Source organism: Pomacea canaliculata, linkage group LG1 (assembly GCF_003073045.1).
Source record: "Pomacea canaliculata isolate SZHN2017 linkage group LG1, ASM307304v1, whole genome shotgun sequence".
NCBI lineage: Eukaryota > Metazoa > Mollusca > Gastropoda > Architaenioglossa > Ampullariidae > Pomacea > Pomacea canaliculata.
In genome coordinates, this window is record NC_037590.1 from 31,228,786 (window position 1) to 31,250,789 (window position 22,004).

At 36.9% G+C, this 22,004-nt stretch overlaps 3 protein-coding genes and 1 long non-coding RNA gene across 6 annotated transcripts in view; all 4 read left to right on the forward strand.

Annotated features, from left to right (window-relative positions):
* LOC112568274 overlaps window positions 1–22,004 on the forward strand; it is a 70,275-nt gene that overhangs the window by 14,724 nt on the left and 33,547 nt on the right. The window lies entirely within an intron of this gene.
* On the forward strand, window positions 135–1,884 carry LOC112568388. The gene is made up of 3 exons (XR_003100078.1): window positions 135–300; window positions 1,163–1,286; window positions 1,584–1,884. It is a non-coding gene; the product is annotated as an uncharacterized LOC112568388 (long non-coding RNA).
* Window positions 8,529–10,090, forward strand: LOC112568296. Its single transcript, XM_025245537.1, has 3 exons — window positions 8,529–8,732; window positions 9,183–9,305; window positions 9,621–10,090. Exons 1-3 carry the CDS (start codon window positions 8,657–8,659, stop codon window positions 9,764–9,766), a joined length of 345 nt encoding a protein of 114 aa, XP_025101322.1. The 5' UTR covers window positions 8,529–8,656; the 3' UTR covers window positions 9,767–10,090.
* The window catches only part of LOC112568304, a 30,024-nt gene continuing 23,042 nt past the window's right edge, over window positions 15,023–22,004 (forward strand). Inside the window, exons 1-3 of one of the 3 annotated variants that reach the window (XM_025245549.1) lie at window positions 15,060–15,251; window positions 17,344–17,466; window positions 17,792–18,261. In XM_025245549.1, the coding sequence (XP_025101334.1) occupies window positions 15,176–15,251; window positions 17,344–17,466; window positions 17,792–17,934 (342 nt within the window). In that variant the 5' untranslated portion in view covers window positions 15,060–15,175 and the 3' untranslated portion in view covers window positions 17,935–18,261. Of the gene's footprint in view, window positions 15,252–17,343; window positions 17,467–17,791; window positions 18,262–22,004 lie in introns of those variants that run through there. The other 2 variants (XM_025245579.1, XM_025245574.1) reach the window with 2 other exon arrangements.

The following is a 22,004-nucleotide window of genomic DNA, read 5'->3' on the forward strand; positions in this document are numbered from 1 at the left end:
CTTCACTATAATGCCTTCCTCGCCACACCCGCGTGCCACAGTGGTGCATACGATATAAAGGGCCAATACAGGCGACCAATAAGAAGTCACCACATGTACATGAAGAGGTATAAAAGATCACCGACTAGCTGCCTACAACACGCCCGAGTAGTCTCACCATTGCAGTCACCACTTTCACCTGAGGAAAGACAAGAGGCCGCGAGTTCTCACTCCACAAGACCAACATGACAACAACACATCAGTTAATGGCCGCCGCCTTCTACCTGTGCGGGCTTTTGTTTCTTTACCACGTCGATAGTGGTAGGTTTACTTCATATGACTCTTTCTTTCATTTTTTCTCATTTTAATGTGTTTCACTTAAAAAAAAAAAGTCGTGCGCTTTACAACATGTCAACGTTAAGTCACCTTCGGACATACAACTCAAATAACAACATCGTATAAAGAACAGTGAGAACCATTAGAAGCCGTCCAATAGATAATACTCAAAACCGTTCGAATAGAATTATAAAATACAGATAGGAAAAAAGGATTTTTAAAAGCTTAGTAACAGATTTTTGCGATATTTACAAAAATATTTATTCACAAGAACTGTTGAGACTGAAATATTCAAATCTGTAAAGTCAGAGACTGTAACACAACAGATGTGATGACATCGTACAACAAAGTCTGCACCTTCCATAGCTGACAGTCACATGGTCTCCCTCTCCCTCAGTCTTACTTTGACAGACTGCCATCTCGATCGCAGTCAGTTACATCTCTAAACTGGAGTTCCTTCAATGTATAATAATATTGTAGTTGTATATTTTACAGAATTGTATTAACATTAACTTATGTCTGCTTTTGTTGTTGTACAGTTCTCCCTTTAAATGGGCCTGACGCTACTCAATAGAAGGTTGAGATTGAGAATGAATTCGAATTTTCTCGATCGAGAGAAATATAAAATACTTTTATCAAACTAATAACTGTATTTTTTATTATCGACCTGTTTTACATTAAGAAAGCAACCTTAATATATTTTAAAACCACATAGAGTACTATCACAAGTCGTTGAAGGTTGTTCTACTCGTGGACTATGTATGTCTAACGCCAACACCTTTTCCGGCGATTAGTAGAGACACGATGATGGGAGCAAGACTGATGTACTGTGTGTTTTGTGTTGCAGTGAACGGCTTGAAATGCAAGGATTGTGACTTTGATAACCCTGACTGTAATTCTGGCAACGTGCCAGAATGTTGAGTGCGGACCCAACGAACTCTGCGGCGTTTTTAGACAGTTCACAAAAGGAGGTAAATAAAATTTTGTATTAATTTCGTGTTTGCATCCTTCTGTGTGTCTCCCTTGTGCACTACCATTGTTGTGTTACTGCCGTTGTTTGCATTGCTCTCATATCTTCAGTCGTGGGCGTGAGAGTTTATAGTAGAATAATTTTTTGAGAAAGATAAAAATGTATCCGTGAAAAGATAATCTACTGGTGGATAAGTGAATAGATGCATGGCTAAAAAGCATGGATAATTATATATTATAAATTATTTGTACGAATAACAATACAAACCTATATTGATTCATTGCCCTTTGCCTGGCAGTACCGGACAGTGATCAGACATTACGTGGCTGCTCAGACAAAGAAGAAAATTTCAACTGCACTGAATATCCGGATTCTGAAATCCAGTGTGTGCTCATTTGCGCAACAGAAAACTGTAACAGCGCATCCAATCTTGGTGAAGAATGAGAGAAGAACTGCCTTTACCTTGATCATTTTGTCAGAATACGCCACAGACATAAAAAACTATGAGTTTAGTATTTTTATTTTATAATAGGAAATTAGTCTTCAATACAATTTTATCCAAATAACGCAACAAAATAAACCATGTAATCACACTTAAACTCGTCTTCTGTTTTTATTGTTTCTTGCTATGAGTCATTGTGAAAGCTTTAAAAAGACATTAAAAAGACTAAATTATTATGTCTTCTCTTATTTAATTCGTTGTTTCACTCAGCGACGCCATCACGCTGTGTAGACAATTCAGTTGTCAGTCACTCGTTGAATCCTTTTCACTTGGCTGTCATTCAGATGTAAACTTAAGTTTGTCAATAAACACTTTGCCAAAGTAATTTTATGCCTCAACAGTGTCCACAGACTACGTGTGACAGATAAACACATCTGCACTGCTTCTAAAATTATCCAAATCTGCTTCTTTAATTAAATATGTATTTTAAAAACTATTGCCGCACCAGGCAACAAAATCGCTACTGACACACAGCACTGACATTTCAAAACTTCTTTTATTTACATAAACAAGATACAGAGTAAAGAGTTATAAAAGGATGAAGATGTACAGAATGAATAACAGATTTTTCACACTGAAATATTGATATAGTGACACAGATGATCTCACACAGTAAATGTTGCCAAATTATTAAACTATTCAGATAATTTTTTTTATGTTTAGACCTCTGTTTCGATACGTATATGTATATACATTATGTATACAACAATATTGCAGACGACATCGACGACGAGATTTTTTTTGGAAGCAACTGTGGCTACGATAGTGATATTGCATAATATAGCGGAGAGAGAGAAGAAGAAAGAAAAACAGATGTGGGCGAGGGAGCGGATAACGCGAGGGAGTCGCTTAGAGGCTGTTCATGTCTTCTAAAGGAAATAGGAAATCTGTAGTAGACTGTGGGACACGTGATGATTCACTTGTGTACCACTTGCGGTTGTCTTGGCAGGACCACACCAAATGATTTTGGAGACCTTAATCGTCCCGCGGGCAGAACCTTTTCCTGCAACCATTCTCTATGAAAAAAAAAAATCAAAACATTAGCCATGCTTTTCTTTAGTTATTTTCCATGAAGCTCAACTATATCCTAAAAGAAAAATTTTTAAAAACTCAGACCAAAAAAAAAAAAAAAAAAAAAACCCAACGAAAAACAAAACAGAAACCCCCCAAACTATCAGTAGTGGAACTCCTGTAGAAAAATATCAATAATTATATTTATACATACCTTGATTTTTCAAATATATGTAGTACCTCCTACACATTAAGGAAACCTTACAGCGTTCGTCAATCTACTAATTAATAGTGAGATTTACAAAAAAAAAACTGGAAAACAGTGGGTGGGGGGAGAGATGCGACACGATTACGTTTTAAGTTGCTTGCGAAGTCGAGGGCAGGCAGCGGGTTGTTAAAGAAAAGCTAGAGTTACGAGTGATTATTGTCGCCCACAGGTCATCCCCTCGTCAGTTGAGGATAGCATTACACGTCTCCCGCCTGTTCGCCTCATTTTACTAATTGTTCAGATGCTGTACAAAGAGGTTACAAGCGGAGAAGTGCCAGATAAAGACTGTACAAACGATACGCACTGTAATATTCTTAGAATCTACCACACCAATCGTAAATACTTTTTTTTGTTTTGTGTGTGCTCCGCCTGTGGCTTTGCCTTGTGCATCCCACATTGTTGTATTACTGCCGTTGTATTATGTTTCCATTGTTTATCTCCCTTCAGTCAGCCTACAACACTTAATTCACAGTTTTCTTCCTTCCTCTCAATTATAAATCTTCCTCTCACTTATATTGAAAAAGAGAGAGTCGATAAAAAAAAGTTTACATATAAATATAGTCATACGATTTGCTATCAAATTGTTTTAAGTTGTCACACAGAAACGTGGAAGGATATATTGAGAAAAAGATAAATGTATAGGTGATAGATGACAGAGTGACACTTATGCGCACAGATGCATGGTAGATGGATGAGTGGAAGGATAAATAAGACCACTTTTATTTATCCCATTACATGCCATTGCTACATCATTACCCTATTCCTGGCAGCACCAAAAGTGGATACCTATCGTGGGTGGAGGAAAGGGCTATTGTGCTACTTCTTTTGCAACACGAGCGGCTGTAACAACTAATCTACTATATATTGAGAAGAGGAATATGTGACCATTTTACGAGAGGCCGCCAATGATACAAGCCAATGATGCTATCGCTATTCAGAAACAATTTAATTTGAAGGATATTATCCAAAAGATAATCCGTTTTATTCCACTTAAAAGTCATTTTTTTTCTTTTGCTAAGTATCATCGAAACAGTTTTATTCAGACATTTCCTGTTATTGGAGGTTTAAAAAAAAATTATCTTAGGTTGTAAATTTATGACAATTTGTTTTTATTCATCAGAAGAACTGGAAAAAGCAGTTGCAAATCTAAGTTAATTGTTGTTCCTTTGTCGAGTCATATTGTGCGGAAACACGTGTGTGCGGGTACCTACGTTATCTTATTGATGTGTATTCTACTTTCTAATTGAATACTCTATATTCTTCTTTCTTTTCACACTTGTCTTTCTACATTGTACTTTAAACTTTCCATCCGGTCATACCGCTCTTCCTCTAATCTGCCTCATGCTGCTTTTTTTGTTCTTTTACCTTCCGACATCAGTTAGAAGTCAGCTTAACCCCTTATACAATGAAAGCAGTTGAGATGACTTAGCTGTCACTTATCGTTTCGTTAAACACTTTGCTGTCATTGAGATGTCCAACTTAATTTTGTCGGTAAACACTTCGCTAAAATACTTCTGTGCCTCAGTAGGGTGCACTAACAAGGTATCGTTGATAAACACCGCTTATTCATAACCAACACTACTGTGACGTTTGAGAATTTAACCAAATATTCTGCTGCTAACATGATTGTATAGTAATTTTAGGTACAGGAGAAGAAGGAAACCTTCAGAAATTGTAGGCTTCTTAATTAGAACTCTTAAAACATTTTTAGCAAAAAGATAAAATTTGAAAATTATCAATGCATATAAAATGTCAAAATAACAAAATAGAACAAAAAGTTTTTTTTTTTTTTTTTACATTTTGTTGATTTGGTTTATCATGTTCCATAGCTAGAACTCAATGGGTTTTACACATATACAAAGTACAGGGGAAACGGTTATTTTTAAAGGATGCAGAATAACAGTTTTCGTATTTTTACTTTAAAAAATCCCTAGACTGTTACATTGTTGACATTGAAATAATTACTGATTGATGTATTGACGCCAGAGATTGCTACACAACACATGTTACCAAATCAAACAACAAATTTAAATAATACACTGCAGTCTTTACTTCTGTTTCTATATGTATAAGTGATCTGATTTACCAAGTGGTGTTATAAACATATAACAGAGATTTTACCCTCGTTACTGACAGATGGCGTTCAACTACCCGGTGGACTTTGCTGTCGCGAATAGGCACGTGACTCCACAAAGCAAGGGAACGTCCGTATATGGACTGTGAACTCACTCTGACCCTGCTGATACAGGCGTCCGTTAGAAAAAAAAACTTCGGTATCTAGATATTTTTAACAGCAACATAAAATAGTGAATCATCGCGCGCCAGCATGTCTACCAAGTAATGACCTACGCATGCGCACAAACAAATAAAAATTCTGACATTCGTACGAACGTCAAAACATTTTCAAAAGGCGACACAAGTGGTTTTGTCTTTCTGACTGTCATGGATTCTACTATTAGTAGACTAGTAGCAGCAGCAGTTCCGTCCTGTCAGCCACAACAGGCATCTTAGGAATAATAACATCATTTTACTCTCACTATTCTTAACCTTGTTTTGTGTTGTTTTTAATACCCTTTCCATGTCCAGCTCAACACCATCCAATTCGTTGTCGTACAAAGACATTGTCTTCATTTGAGGTCCTGGCTATGGTACAAATCACTGAAATAATATTTGACCTGACCAGTTCTGAAAGGTCATGAGCAATTCTAGTCAACTGCAGTAGCCTGGTTATCCGGCTGTATGTTTATCTTTATGGCCTAGGTTCAGTCCTTGTGGTAACTTACCTGAAACAGAATAATTTACATGCGATCCTATTCCGTCTCTCTGACCGACCTCCTGATATATTTGTGCGGGTGTCCAGTCACTTAATCCCCAGACACTTCATCCCCGACACTTCATCCCCGACACTTCATCCCCTAGACTTTTAATCCCCAGACATTTCATCCCCGACACTTCATCCCCGACACTCAAGAACAATTATCATATCATATTGTTGAAGAACATTAAATTTACTAGCTTATATGAACTTTAACTAATGTTGTTGATGTTCAAATGACGTTGAAGTTAAAAGCATCATTTGAATTTGAATTTCAATTAAATTTTTCGCTGACTTCATAATTTTTTTAGTTAAGGATTTAGTTTAGGGATTAAGTGTCTGGGGATGAAGTGCTTAGGGATTAAAAGTCTAGGGGATGAAGTGTCGGGGATGAAGTGTCTGGGGATTAAAAGTCTAGGGGATGAAGTGTCGGGGATGAAGTGTCGGGGATGAAGTGTCTGGGGATTAAGTGACTGGGAACCATTTGTGCGGCATTGGCAGAACATGGTTAACGCTAATCTTTTCTTTTCTTTTTCTTTTTTTTTTATCTTTTTCTTTTTTTTTTCTTTTTTTTTTTTTTTTGTGTAAGTGGTTTTGCTGGCTGGTTCAACAAAATGTTTGGTGGAGATGCGGTGGTAAATGGGAACATAACTTTATAGAGAATGGCCGTGTAAGGCCTCCGAAATCATTTGGTCTGGTCCTGCAAACGCAACCGCAAGTGGTACACAAGTGAATCATCAGGGTTGTCCATGGGACATATTTTTCTATCCCGTCTCATCCCGTCCCATGGCAATTTATGCCTGTCCCGTCCCATCCCATCCCACGGGACGTTTCCCATGGGATTCCCATGGTAATAACAATCCTATGGACAACACTGAAAACCACTTTTCGGCTTTTATTCTATAATTCCTGCTACTTCAAATACAATAGATGATTCAGAGGAAAGATTTAAATCCTTGATGAATGAAATAACAGTAAATTTATTTTGCAATATCAAGTATCGACTACCATGGGAAATACAAATGTGTGCTGTCCCATCCCATCCCATCCCATGGGACGTTTCCCATGGGATTCCCATTCCCATGGACAACACTGTGAATCATCGCGCGTCCCACGGTCTACTGCAAAATGACAATATCGATCAGGTCTACACATAGACATTTACCGCGCTGTATACCACCTGCACAATAAAAAGATTATTGAAAGCAAACCATCATTGCTATCCGCATATGAATCGTGAAGCTCGTTTTACTGTGCAGATGCTGTACAGAGTGGTTATGAACTTTGTCTTTATGTGTATGCACAGACCAAGCAGAGACCGTCGTATGATTACAGACCTCCAGGATGCGACACCTGCAGTGACTCACTGGACAGTCAGTGCAAGGCAAACAGAGAGTACACGTCGACGAAAGACTTAAACACTCTGATCCATCTCACCTGGAAGCAAGACCTTCCTCTTACCCTGCAGTCTGGTTTCAGAAAAAGACTTACCTCCCTGAACCACCTTAAAACGCTTTTTAATCTTTTATAAACAATGCATCGGTCTGCAAACATTTCTTAAGGGTCCTTTTGGATTTGATGACGGCTTCATCATTAACGGCTTCGTCATTAACTGAAAGACACGTTTTTGCTGTCTACATCTATTCTTGTATTTCTGTGTCGTGTGCCTCTCTTTTTGAAAACTTTCTCTTCCGGCACTTTTTTCAGGTCCGTGTTTAGTCTCTTGTCTACTATTTTTAGGAACATTAAAAGGGAGTCCCTAGTTGCAACACTCTAACCTACTCTCTTTAACATTAAAAGCAATATGATCCATTTGTCCAGATGTCAAAACCTAAATGGTTGTAGATAATTTTGTGCTTATCATCTAAGGCGAATTTGGAGTGTAGTTCAGAGGTTTATTAACGGTGTGCAAAAGTAGATGACAGAAAATGGCTTTAACTTTTCATCTTTGTTTTCATTTTCCTTCTTCTCTCTAAAAGGTCATGAGGTGCTACAATAACGATTAACACAACAAAGATCTCAATTCTAATTCTTCTTTCAAACTGTTTTGAGCCGGCTCATCGATTTATGTTTCGTCAAAAACATTCTCCATTGTCCCACAGTGAAAACCTCCCCTACCCTACTTACAAATCCAGAACGAAGAGAGAAAACGCAGGCACTCTGCATACAATCGTCATCCTCGTCAATCATCATCAATCATCTACTATCATCATCCATCAATCATCATCATCTTTTTCTTTGTAAGTGTAATCATCATAAACTAGTTTCTGTATTTTGTTACAGTACGTATAACTAAAAGCATGATGTATGATGTGAGTTCCTGTTGCGCTGTCTGCCACGTCAGAAAAAATCACAACAGACAACGACAGGATGTAGGAGATGAGACATTAAGAAATACATGCGGCGTTACAATTGAGCGACACTTTCCCCCCAACTACCCAAACCTCTTCTATTCATCACCTCCTTTCATCTTTTACTCCCCCATTTCCACGTACATCCATATTTATCAGTTAGGTGAAAACACTTTTCTAGAGCTAATACAAGACAACCCCTCCCCCATAACGTCTCCCACGTCACACCGGCGTGTCAAACGGTGCGTGGGATATAAAAGACCATTATAGGCGACCAATGAGAAGTCACCACATATACAAGAAGAGGTATAAAAGATCACCGACTAGCTGCCTGCTACACGCCCCGAGTAGTCTCACCATTGCAGTCACCACTTTCACCTGAGGAAAGACAAGAGGCCGCGAGTTCTCACTCCACAAGACCAACATGACAACAACACATCAGTTAATGGCCGCCGCCTTCTGCCTGTGCGGGCTTTTGTTTCTTCTCCACGTCGACTCTGGTAGGTTTACTTCACTTGACTCTTTCTTTACTTTATTTATTTTTTCATTTTAATTTATTACTCTTTTTAGAAGAAGACTTGTGCTTTCCAACATGTAATTGTAAGACACCTTCGGACATACGACTGACCTTAGTACAACTCAAATAACAACATCCGAGACCGGTTGCATGTTGGTCATTCAAATGCCAGGTAAGAACTATTCAGTCCATAATAACTGAAAAAATCTAAAGCTATTGGTAAGTTCAATAAAGTAGGCAGACTAACCTTTGGGAGACGCAAAGATGACAATAAATGTCCCAAATGTAATCTTGTCTCTCTTACAATGTGTAAGTGTGATGTGCTTATTGTAACAGACGGCAAGACAGACCAACATCAACGGTCGTCCTTTTGAAAGATCATTCAACACAATGATGGGAGCAAGACTGATGCACTCTGTGTTTTGTGTTGCAGTGAACAGCTTGAGATGCAAGAATTGTACGTTCGGTGATACTAACTGCAATTCTGGCAACGCACCAGAGAGAGAGTGCCAACCCAACCAAGTCTGCTACGCAATTAGATTTTTCTCCCCAGGAGGTAAATAAACATTAGTTTTTAGTTTCGTGTGTGCATCCTCCTGTGGGTCTTGCACCCTTGTGCACTACCATTGTTGTGTTACTGCCGTTTTTTGTATTGTTCACATCTCTTCAGTCATGGGCGTGAGAGTTTAACATAGAATAATCTAATGAAAAAATATATAAACTTATCCGTGAAAAGATAATCAACTGACGGGTAAGCGAATAGTTGCAGTGGTAGAAAGCATGGATGAATGAAAGCTTATATATATATATTTAATTAATTGGATGTATCCCATCACAATCCTCTGTTAATTCATTGCCCTATGCCTGGCAGAATCGGACCAAACAGTTACACTTCGTGGCTGCACAGCAAATGACGAAGGTAACCACTGCGACGATGTCGACGAAACTTGGAAGGAATGCCACATCTACTGCTACACAAACAGCTGTAACAGTGCATCCAATATTGGTGAAGAATGATAGGACTGTATTGACATGCATCATTTTGTCAGAAATCGCCACTGACACCAAAAACTAGGGTTTTAGTACTTTTATGTTATAAAAGAAAATATAAAGAAAAAATACTCTTCAGTAAATTTTTTTCCATGATACACAAAAGATAAACTATGTAATCCCATATAAAAACCGTCTTCTGTATTTATTGTTTCTTGCTATGCATCAACGTGAAAGCTTTAAAAAGATATTCCTGGTATTGAAATGTTGTTTCTGGCTTGTTAAATGGCAACATCTGACATCAAATTATTTAATTTCTGTCCAGAAAACTGAAGAAAAGTAGTAATCCATCTACGTTGTTTGGCTTCTTTGTGGTGTGAAACAATGTAGAAATCGATGTGATTGTGTGATACTTATTATTCTGATTTTGCAGCATTTTTTCTGCTGTCCTCTACATTCTACTTCAAGCACTCCATTCGCTCTTGTCGCTCTCTCTCTTTATTTTATTATATCTCCTCTTATTTCTGTTGTTGCTTCACTCTGCGACGCCAGTCAACTGAAATCTTTTAAAATGAAAGATGAGCTGACTGCTGTGTAGACAACTCAGTTGTCAGTCACTCATTGAATCCTTTTCACTCTGCTGTCATTCAGATGTAAACTTAAGTTTGTCAGTAAACACTTTGCCAAGTAATGCTATACCTCAACAGTGTCCACAGACTAAATATATAGATAGATAAACACAGCTTACATGAACGTCTGCACTGCTTCTAAAATTATTATCAACTTCTTCTTTAATTAAATATGTTTTCAAAAAACTATTGCCACACCAAGCAACTGAATTGTTACAGACACATGGCACTGACATTTCAAAACTTCTCTTATTTACATAAACAAGATACAGAGTAAAGAGTTATAAAAGGATGTACAAGTACAGAATGTAGTGATTTTTAAGAACATTTTTATTACTAAGAATAACAGATTTTTGACTCTGAAATATTGATATTGTGACACCTGATGATGTCACAGAGTAAATGTTGCCAAATATATAACTATTTCAGATAATTATTTGATGTTTACACCTCTGTTTGGATACCTATATGGGATAATCACAATTAGTCCCAAGCTGCGAAATAATATGTGTTAAATTCATAAAACAAGGTCCAATGCTGTTCCATGTGTTCCTCAATGTTGGTAGATTATTTAATTGACGATTATCGGCTAATGAACTCAAAAGAAAACAGCCTACACAAATTACAAGATTTCTACAGCTCAAAGAATATTAACACTACCCTCAACATTCCCTTGGTGAATTTTTCGAAAGTAAACAAAATCCTTACACAATAAAATTAAATAAACAAACACCAGACGCTAATCTTGGAACCCGCTTTTCTTAAAATCGTCGCAATCCTACTTTCTTACTTCAAACGTTTATAAATCACTCAATATTAGGACTAGAAGAATAACAACTGTATCAAAATAAAGTTCAGAGCCTGTGCTTTTTAAAAATATGCAATTTGACAAATCTCGGATTTCCGACATAAGACTCATTTCGTCGTGGAGGGTCACAAATATCCTCGAATAACAAAATAGAACAAACGTTTGTTGCTTTTTTTTCACTTTTTATTTGGATTTTTCATGTTCCATAGCTAGAACTAAACAGGATTTACACGCACACAGTACAGAGGAAGCGGTTATTTTTATAGAAAATTAACAATACCAGATTTCGTATTTTGTATTTAAATAATCTCTAGACTGTTACATTGTTCACAGTGAAATAATTACTGATTGATATATTGACGACAGAGATTGCTACACAACAGATGTTACCAAATCAAACAACAAATTTAAATAATACACTGCAGTCTTTACTTCTGTTTCTATACGTATAAGGGATCTGATTTACCAAGTTCTGTTATAAACATGTCACAGAGATTTTACCCTCGTTACTGACAGATGGCGTTCAACTGGGAATAACCAGTCTCATCATATACCATGTCGGTTGATTGTCTTACAACCTTTCCAGGATGTTGAATATCCTATATAAATAAATTAAAGCATTCTACACATCTTACAGAACATGCTACTATATGACATTGTCACAACTCTTAATGAAAAACCTCTGATTACTGTTATCTTGTCACGTGTGTGCACATTCATGCAGAAACAATCTGCAGCCTGTGTTGTCTCCTTTCTAATATATACATATATCCTACATTGCCCAAAGATTACTTGAAGTTATCACTAAAGTTTCAATTAGACGAAATTTTAAGCTAATGAGCCTGGTTTAGTGGTGTTTACATTGTATTAAACTAAACTGTAACTGTGGTCAGTCTTCATGTTTGCAAAAATGTATAACAGCTTTACAGCAATGTTATTTTATATATTATAATTGCAGAATGCAAACACAATCGAACACTCTTTAAACATTTATTGTAAAAGTATGCAAATATTATAAAACTGGACTACTTTATATAAAAGAAAATAAATATAATATATATATATATTACATTTTATCAAACACTAATATATTTCACTCTGTCAGGAAAACTGTTTGCTGTTCTCAATGATTAAGAAATGTGTAGCCTTCTTTTACAGCATGGAAGAGTTTATACGCACACTACATCTTCAGCCACACTGTGGAGTCATCTGTTGACTGTTTTGTAGTCGGCATTATTACAATGCTTTGACTAAGCACGATCCTAAATCTTCAGCATTTGTTAGAAAGGGAAATAACCAAAGACTGCATTTAATCTAAAAAAAGCGATTACAATAATCTGTCTTACAATACATGATGGAGGGTTCAAACTTCAATACAAGGTAAATTGCTAAGAACTATTATAGGGTTAATTCATAATAAGGATTATTTGAAACCATAACATTATGCGTAGACAATTTATACATAAAATACCTTGTTACCCCGTGGGGCATCTTCCTACATCGAGCACATGACACAAAGAGGAAGTAGCACGCGACAAATCGACGGTTCGGGCTGAACTATGCAAATTAAATTAAACTAAAACAAGAAATCACGATATTGTACAGACAGTTCCAACTGGTATGAATAATTCATGTTATAATATTGTACAGAATTTAAGTGCCCACTTCTCACCTAATTCACATTGAGAGTGCGATGACCAAAGCGGTTGTTGCAGGTAGAAACCCATCGGGCGGCGAGTGTGGAGTCTGACAGCAGGTCAGCAAATGCGGGCGCGAGGTCAAAGGGCAGAGCGAAATGTCCGGGTCACTGTAATCGCGTAACGGCTACGCCCTATGGGCGTTCGGTCAGTTAGGAGAGGTATAGCCCGTAGCCTTTACTTTCTTCCGTCACTCCATTAGGGGCCCTTCAAAATCGCAAAGTTAATGCAGGATGGGAAGGAAACGTACGTATTTGGACTGTGAACTCACTTTGACCCTGCTGATGCAGCAGTCGGTTAAAACAAAAACTTCGGTATATCTAAACTTTTTTGTTAACAGCAACATAAAATAGTGAATCATCGCGCGCCAGCATATCTAGCAAGTAATGATCTACGCATGCGCACAAACAATTAAAATTTCTGACATTTGTCAGGACATCAAAACATTTTGAAAAGCTGACATAAGTGGTTTTATCCTTCTGACTGTTGGGGATTCTACTCTTAGTAGACTAGTGGCAGCAGTTCCGTCCTGTCAGCCACAACAGGCATCTTAGGCGCGTCTTACTTATTAGTGACTCATTTACTTTGTGGAACTTCAGAACATCTTAATAATCTCTCAGCACGGTAACCCTAGCCTACAGTCTACAACAAAATTACCATATCGATCAGGTCTGCACATGGACATAAATCATTCACCGCGCTGTGTACCACCTGCACAATAAAATGTAATTGGAAGCAAACCTTCATAGCTATCCGAATATGAATCGTGAAGCTCGTTTTACTGTGCAGATGCTGTACAGAGCGGTTATGAACTTTGTCTTTATGTGCATGTACATACCGTGCAGAGACCGTCGTATGATTACAGACCTCCAGGATGCGACACCTGCAGTGAATCATGCGACAGTCAGTGGAAGGCAAACTGGGAAAGTAAACGTCCACGAAGGACTAAAACACTCTGATCCATCTCACCTGAAAGCGAGACTTTTCCTCTTACCCTGCAGTCTGGTTTCAGAAAAAGACTTACCTCCCTGAACCACCTTAAAACGCTTTTTAATCTTTTATAAACAATGCATCGGTCTGCAAACATTTCTTAAGGGTCCTTTTGGATTTGATGACGGCTTCATCATTAACGGCTTCGTCATTAACTAAAAGAAACGTTTTTGTTGTATACATCAATTCTTGTATTGGTGTCGTTGCCTTTCTTTTGAAAACTTTCTCTCCCGTCACTTTTTCAGGTCCGGTTAGTCTCTTGTCTACTATATTAGGAACAGAAAAGGGAGTCCCTAGTTGCAACACTCTAACCTACTCTCTTAACATTAAAAGCAATATGATCCATTTGTCCAGAGTTCAAACCTAAATGGTTGAGAATTTTGTGCTTATAATCTAAGGCGACTTTGGAGTGTAGTTCAGAGGTTTATTAACGGTGTGCAAAAGTAGATGACAGAAAATGCTTTAACTTTTCATCTTTGTTTTCATTTTCCTTCTTCTCTCTGAAGGTCATGAGGTGCTACAATAACGATTAACACAACAAAGATCTGAATTCTAATTCCGCTTTCAAACTGTTTTGAGTCGGCTCATCGATTTATGTTTCGTCAAAAACATTCTCCACTGTCCCACAGTGAAAACCTCCCCTACCTTACTTACAAATCCAGAACGAAGAGAGAAAACGCAGGCACTCTGCATACCATCGTCATCATCCTCAATCGTCATCAATCATCCATTAATCATAATCCATCAATCATCATCATCTTTTTCTTTGTCGTTGTAATCATCATAAACTAGTTTCTGTATTTTGTTACAGTACGTAGAACAAAAAGCATGATGAATGATGTGAGTTCCTGTTGCGCTGTCTGCCACGTCAGAAAAAGTCACAACAGACAACGACAGGCTGACGAGCTGTAGGAGATGAGACATTAAGAAATACATACAGCGCCACAATTGAGCGACACTTTCCCCCCAACTACCCAAACCTCTTCCATTCATCACCTCCTTTCATCTTTTGCTCCCCCATTTCCACGTACATCCATATTTATCAGTTAGGTGAAAACACTTTTCTAGAGCAAATACAAGACAACCCCCTCCCCCATAACGTCTCCCACGTCACACCGGCGTGTCAAACGCTGCATGGGATATAAAAGACCATTATAGGCGACCAATGAGAAATCACCACATATACCAGAAGAGGTATAAAAGATCACCGACTAGCTGCCTGCAACACACCCCGAGTAGTCTCACCATTGCAGTCACCACTTTCACCTGAGGAAAGACAAGAGGCCGCGAGTTCTCACTCCACGAGACCAACATGACAACAACACATCAGCTAATGGCCGCCGCCTTCTACCTGTGCGGGCTTTTGTTTCTTCTCCACGTCGACTCTGGTAGGTTCACTTCACCTGGCTCTTTCTTTACTTTGTTTATTTTTTCATTTTAATTTATTACTCTTTTTAGAAGAAGACCTGTGCTTTCCAACATGTCATTGTAAGCCACCTTCGGACATACGACTGACCTGCGTACAACTCAAATAACAACATCGGAGACCGGTTACATGTTGGTGATTCAAGTGCCAGGTAAGAACTATTCAGTCGATAATAACTGAATAAATCTAAAGCTATTGGTAAGTTCAATGAAGTAGGCAGACTAACCTTTGGGAGACGCAAAAGATGACAAAAATGTCCCAAATGTAATCTTGTCTCTCGTACAATGTGTAAGTGTGATGTGCTTATTGTAACAGATGGCAAAACAGACCAACATCAACGGTCGTCCTTGTGAAAGATCATTCAACATCTCATGCTCCTGTAATCTACTGGCAGACGATGTTAATGACCCAACAAGTAGATAGTTAACTGACTTGGAACATACATGTACAATGTTGTGATGAACTTGACTAAGTTGTAGCCTTCTAACCATATTTTAAACACAGGCTGTAGTTTCACAAGTTACATAGGTGTAAAACACAGTGTTACAACATTTCTTAAGAATATCTAAGTAAAATTATTTACGAATATAAAAATTACATTGCTGTAAAACTGAAAATGATTCAAGAACAGTTTCAAATGTTACAAGCTTGTCTGAACACAAATAAATTGCCACAGCTTTATGACAGCCTCTCATCAGAAGAAGTAAACTTATGTTTTAATCTTCTCAGTGCCATTTTTTTAATTTCTTTACATTTCTAGTCAAACTGTATCTTATTTTTATAACTTCCGGCATAAGTAGTGGTGCTCATACAGGAACCTGTGATTTCAAAGCCCTTATTGAAGTGAGATTAAACCCACAGCTTAAAGACTTCTGTAAGAGTCACTCAGACATAGGTTAATATACTTGCAGAAACGAAATGAGTGAGAACATTTACTTCTAAGTACAAAACATGCATAAAACAAATAACCTCAAGTTGTTTTAGAGAAGAGCTTCCACAAGAGTTTCAAAAATAATGAAGCCACTGATGAAGAAACCTGAAAATCATAAATCAATATCTTTGTTTCTAAAGAGGAAAAAAAAAAGAAGTATTACTGTTGTGACGACTAAACCTTAACAACATATTCTGCTCTTGACATTTTTCTTCAATTATTTATGTACAAGAAAGAGTGAGAACCATTAGAAGGCGTCCAATAGATAATATTCAAAACCGTTTCTATAGAATTACGAAATACAGATAGGGAAAAGGATATTTAAGAGTTTTGCGAATTACAGGTTTTCGCGATATTTACAAAAATTTTTATTCTAAATAATAGTACACTGTTGACACTGAAAAATTCAAATACTGTAAAGTCAGAGAACAGATGTGATGACATCTTACAACAAAGTCTGCACCTTCTCTATAGCTGACAGTCACATGCTCCCGCTCTCCCTCAGTCTTACCTTGATAGAAGGCAGTCATCTGGATCGCAGTCAATTACAATTGTCAATTGGTGTTCCCTTAATGTGTAATGATAATGTAGTTGTGTATTTTACGGAATTGTATTAACATTTAACTTATAATTAGGATTTTTGACATTGTTGCTGAACACTTCTTCCCTTCAAATGGGTCTGGCGTTAATCAAAAACAAGTTTGAGTTCGAGTTCAAGTTTTCTCGATCGACAGAAATATAAAATACTTTAATAAACTAATAATTGTATTTTTTATTAATTTTATAGTATTATAAAAGCGCCAAATGTTTTGGCTAGGCATCACTTACATACAGCAAGCGGCGCTTTGTACTTGAAAAAAATTGTTTCTTCTTTTTATATTTTTTATTTTAGTTAAGAGGGAAAAACTAACCTTCATTCATTTATGCTGTCTTGTTTATCGAACTGATTTTCATTAAGAAAGAAGGCCTTACATATATTTTAAAACCACATAATGTGCTATCACAGGTCATCCCAGGTGTTACTATACATAGACTATGTATATCCAACGCCAACACCTTTTCCGGCGTTTAGTAGACACGATGATGGGAGCAAAACTGATGCACTCTGTGTTTTGTGTTGCAGTGAACAGCTTGAAATGCAGGAATTGTACTGAGACTGATACTGGCTGCAATTCTGGCAACGTGCCAGAGATTGAGTGCGAACTCAACGACTTCTGCTACACGATTAAACTTTCCTCCCCAGCAGGTAAATAAACATTAGTTTTTAGTTTTGTGTTTGCATCCTCCTGTGGGTCTTGCGCCCTTGTGCACTACCATTGTTGTGTTACTGCCGTTGTTTGTATTGTTCACATCTCTTCAATCATGGGCGTGAGAGTTTAACATAGAATAATCTAATGAAAAAATATAAAAACATATCCGTGAAAAGATAATCAACTGACGGGTAAGCGAATAGCTGCAGTGGTAGAAAGCATGGATGAATGAAAGCTTATATAAATATATATATATATATTTAATTGATTAAATGTATCCCATCACAATCATCTGTTGATTCATTGCCCTTTGCCTGGCAGAACCGGACCAGGTATTTACACTTCGTGGCTGCACAGCAAAAGAAGAAAGTAACCACTGCGTGGAATTCGCGGAAACTTGGAAGGAGTGCCACGTCTCCTGCTCCACAGACAACTGTAACAGTGCAAACAGTCTTGATGAATAATGATAGGACTGTATTGACCTGCATCATTTTGTCAGAAATCGCCACTGACACCAAAAACTAGGGTTTTAGTACATTTATGTTATAAAAGGAATTATAAAGAAAAAATACTCTTAAGTAAAATTTTTTCCAAGATATACAAAAGATAAATTATGTAATCCAATATAAAAACCGTCTTCTGTATTTATTGTTTCTTGCTATGCATCAACTTGAAAGCTTTAAAAAGACATTCCCAGTCATAAAATATTGTTTCTGGTTTGTTAAATGGCAACATCTGACATGAAATTAGTTAAGTTGTGTCCAGAAAACTGAATAAAAATAGTAATCGATCAAAGTTGTTTGGTTTCTTTGTGGTGTGAAACTATGTAGAAATCGATGTGATTGTGTGATACGCATTCTAATTTTGCAGCACTTTTTCTGCTGTCCTCTACATTCTACTCTACCATTCGCTCTTATCGCTCTGTCTCTTTATTTCATTATGTCTGCTAATATTTCTGTTGTTGTTTCAATCTGCGACGCCATGAATCAATCAACATTCAGCTGAAACCTTTTTTTAAATAAAAGAAGATGAGCTGTGTAGACAACTCAGTTGTCAGTCACTCATTGAATCCTTTTCACTTTGCTGTCATTCAGATGTAAACTTAAGTTTGTCAATAAACACTTTGCCAAAGTAATGTTATGTCTCAACAGTGTCCACAGACTGCGTGTGACAGATAAACACAGCTTACATGAACGTCTGCGCTGCTTCTAAAATTATCAAAATCTGCTTCTTTAATTAAATATTTATTTAAAAACTCTTTCCGCAACAGACAACAAAATCGCTACTGACACACAGCACTGACATTTCAAAACTTCTTTCATTTACATAAACAAGATACAGAATAACGTGTTAGAAAAGGATGTAGAAGTACAGAATGAAGTGATTTTAACTAGCATTCGTATTACTAAGAATAACAGATTTTTGACACTGAAATATTGATATAGTGACACCTGATGATCTCACAAAGTAAATATTTCCAAATTATCAAACGATTTCAAATGATATTTTGATGTTTACACCTCTGTTTCGATTCGTATATTTGATAATCACAACTATCAACTGATATTCCAAGCGATGATGAATTATGTGTTCAGTTCATTAAACAGGGATCGAATGCTGTTAGATGTTTTCATCGTTGTTGGTAGATTATTTAATTGACAATTTTCTACAAGGGAACTCAAAAAAAAAAAAAAAGAACCTGTGCAAACTACAAGATTTCTACAGCTCAAATAATATTAACACTACCCTTAGCTTTCCCTTAATGAATTTCTTAAATGAATACAAATTCCTTACACAATAAAACCAAAAAAAAAAAAAAACACCTGGAGAGCCTGACAACATTGACAATAAAATACTAAAGCTCTAGGCATCAGTCAGTGCAGAAACTCTGACCTAGCTATGTAACATCTGTATTGCCGAATACCACTTCCCTACCTTTCTAAAATGAAGGACTCCCAATTCATAAATGAGGTGACCTAGAAAATCCTATTAACTATCGACCAATCTTATTTTTATCACTCCTTAAGAAACACATTCACACTCACCTCCAAATCCACCTAATAAAGTTCTCCACGCTAATCCATGATGGTTTAGACCCAAACACTCTTGCCAAACAACACTAACATCTCTAGAAGAAACAATGATTAAACAATATAAATGACAAACACTATACTGCAGCCCTCTCTGTAGCAAAAACTTTTGAAATAATTGATCATTACCTACTCATTAAGAAATGGGAACTTTACAAAGTTAGCATCTGCTCCACTAAATTCCTTAGATCCTTTCTCTTAAACAGAACTCAGAGTCGTAGTTAAAACCCAAATGTCGGATCCCATTGAAGTGAAACAAAAATGTGTCCCACAACCCTATTTGTAGGTCCTCTTCTGTTCGCTACCTAACTGACCGTCCGCTTCATATCACTTCACCATATGAAATGTTCGCAAACAACATACCAATACATGCATTAAACAAGCAAACTGAGCCATAAGGATGCTTTGATAAGGCCTCTCATTAGTGTTTAAAGTGCTATCAAACTGGTATTACTCAAACCAAAAATACGGCCTCATGATTTCCTATCTCTAGGACTTCTACCACTACTAACTAAACTAAAATTCAACATTAGTATACTTATCTTTAAAATACTAACAGGAACAATTCACCCTAGACTTTCTTCTATCTTCTCCATCAAAATAGTACAAAGGGTCTCTCGAAATAAATTTCTTGCTGCCCATCTCTCTCGTTTTAAGTACTGCTATGAAGATAGCGGGTACCATTGCAGGTGGGAACTCTTATTTTCATATACTTGAACTAAAATCACAGAGATGGAGAACGAAGACAGTTGATGCTGGACAGCAGTCAGAAAGTCCAGAGACATTTCATTGTTTTAAGAGCTGCACGAAGAAGTCAGCACTACAGCTCGTCCATAGGATGGCAGAACCGGAATATATTTGTTTTGTTGTTTACAGACAGTTTTTGATCGGTCTTCTTTGTTCAGCCCACACAATAGCCTCTCCATGAAATCTTTCTGTTTTGGAAAAGTTGTCTTCCAAAGATGTAAGACGCTGGCAGCTAATCATACACGAAACAATTTAAGACATTCTACAACTTATACGATCAGTTTAGGGCTAGCGAAGCCTTCCATTGCTGTACATGTACTCGTTAAAAAAACCGCGACAATCCTCACCAGTATTTTGTCATCAGCGTTGACAATCGATTTTTTTTCAAGGAAATTTATTAAAATAAAACAAGAGGAAAAACGTTCACAAAGAATAAAAAAAATTTCAATTCAAGAGTAATCTTCTGCATTGACGTGAAAGTATGTTTCTGTATTTATGCCAACCGAGCGTTCCTTTATTTACATACTCTGTTCCTGCGAGGAGCCCACCGGTGGAAGTTCAAACGGCTTCTTTTTAAGTATGCGCGTCTCCCACCTGTGATGGATGCATTGCTGTATTTTTAAAGATATGTATAAATCGTAAATGAACGAATATACAAGGGAGAAAACACATGAACCTTTAGGACTTGTTCCTCGAACGATTACTTCCCTTTAAAGACTGAAAAATTCCTCGTGTTTTATACCAATGTATAGTTTGTTTACTAGAGCGCCATATTGACATTAGTTGGCAGTCACTCGATTTGACATGGATTTGTACTCAAACAACAAAATATGAGAAGAAAACAGTAAGTAATATTTAAATTCTAATGTATATTCTAATAAAATAGTATCTTGTTTGGTACTTTATGCTTGTGTATATCCTGTAAAAGAATTTCTTTAATTTCTCACTTGTGACATTCAGACCGGTCTGTGAAATCTAAGCCCAATACAGCTACTATCTTTGATGTAAGCTTACTACAAGAAATCACAAAATAGAATTCTTAAAATTAACACCACGCAAATGTCTTTAAAGTGCTCTTTTAAAAAGCGTATCACATATATTTGTCTATTTTGTAGCTTAACAGATATAAATTTTTTAACACCGGTGAAAAGTTTCTTCTTAGGCTCTCCGTGCTGCGTAGTGATATTTTTTCGCGCGACTCTGTACCTTCTTAGCCTACCGATAATAATATTATTAAATGCATCAATCTGATTTCTTTTTTTTTTTTGGGAAGGGGACAAGAACGCTGTTTATTCATTTCAAGTTTATATACGGTTATCAAAGTGTGATTCCTGAAGGTTTAACTTGTGCTAGCATGATATATCCTGAGCAACCCAGTATGAAATTTTTTTAAAAATTCAATTACACCTACCTAATTTGCTTTGGATTACCTAATAAGTGACCGTTTATGAAGGATTCAAATGCTAACATTTTTGTTTCACACAGTTTTATCTCTTATTATTAGTTTCAATTTCTTTTCTATCTCGTACAGTTATTTTTTTATGATTTTTTTTAAATGGATGAATTTCTTTACGCACGAGAAGAGTGTGACCTCGTTGAACCCTGACGAAGGACAAGAGTTACATAAATAATAAGCTTCTGCATTATACAAAACGAGTTTCAGAGACCTTATTAAAGACGGTCACTACCACGAGATT

Excerpts from the sequence above, each read along its gene's own strand:
- LOC112568296 (XM_025245537.1), top strand. The coding sequence starts at position 8,657 with ATGACAACAACACATCAGTTAATGGCCGCCGCCTTCTGCCTGTGCGGG. Across the intron at positions 8,733-9,182 it reads TCTTCTCCACGTCGACTCTG|TGAACAGCTTGAGATGCAAG; the intron begins GTAGGTTTACTT and ends TTTGTGTTGCAG. Across the intron at positions 9,306-9,620 it reads TAGATTTTTCTCCCCAGGAG|AATCGGACCAAACAGTTACA; the intron begins GTAAATAAACAT and ends TATGCCTGGCAG.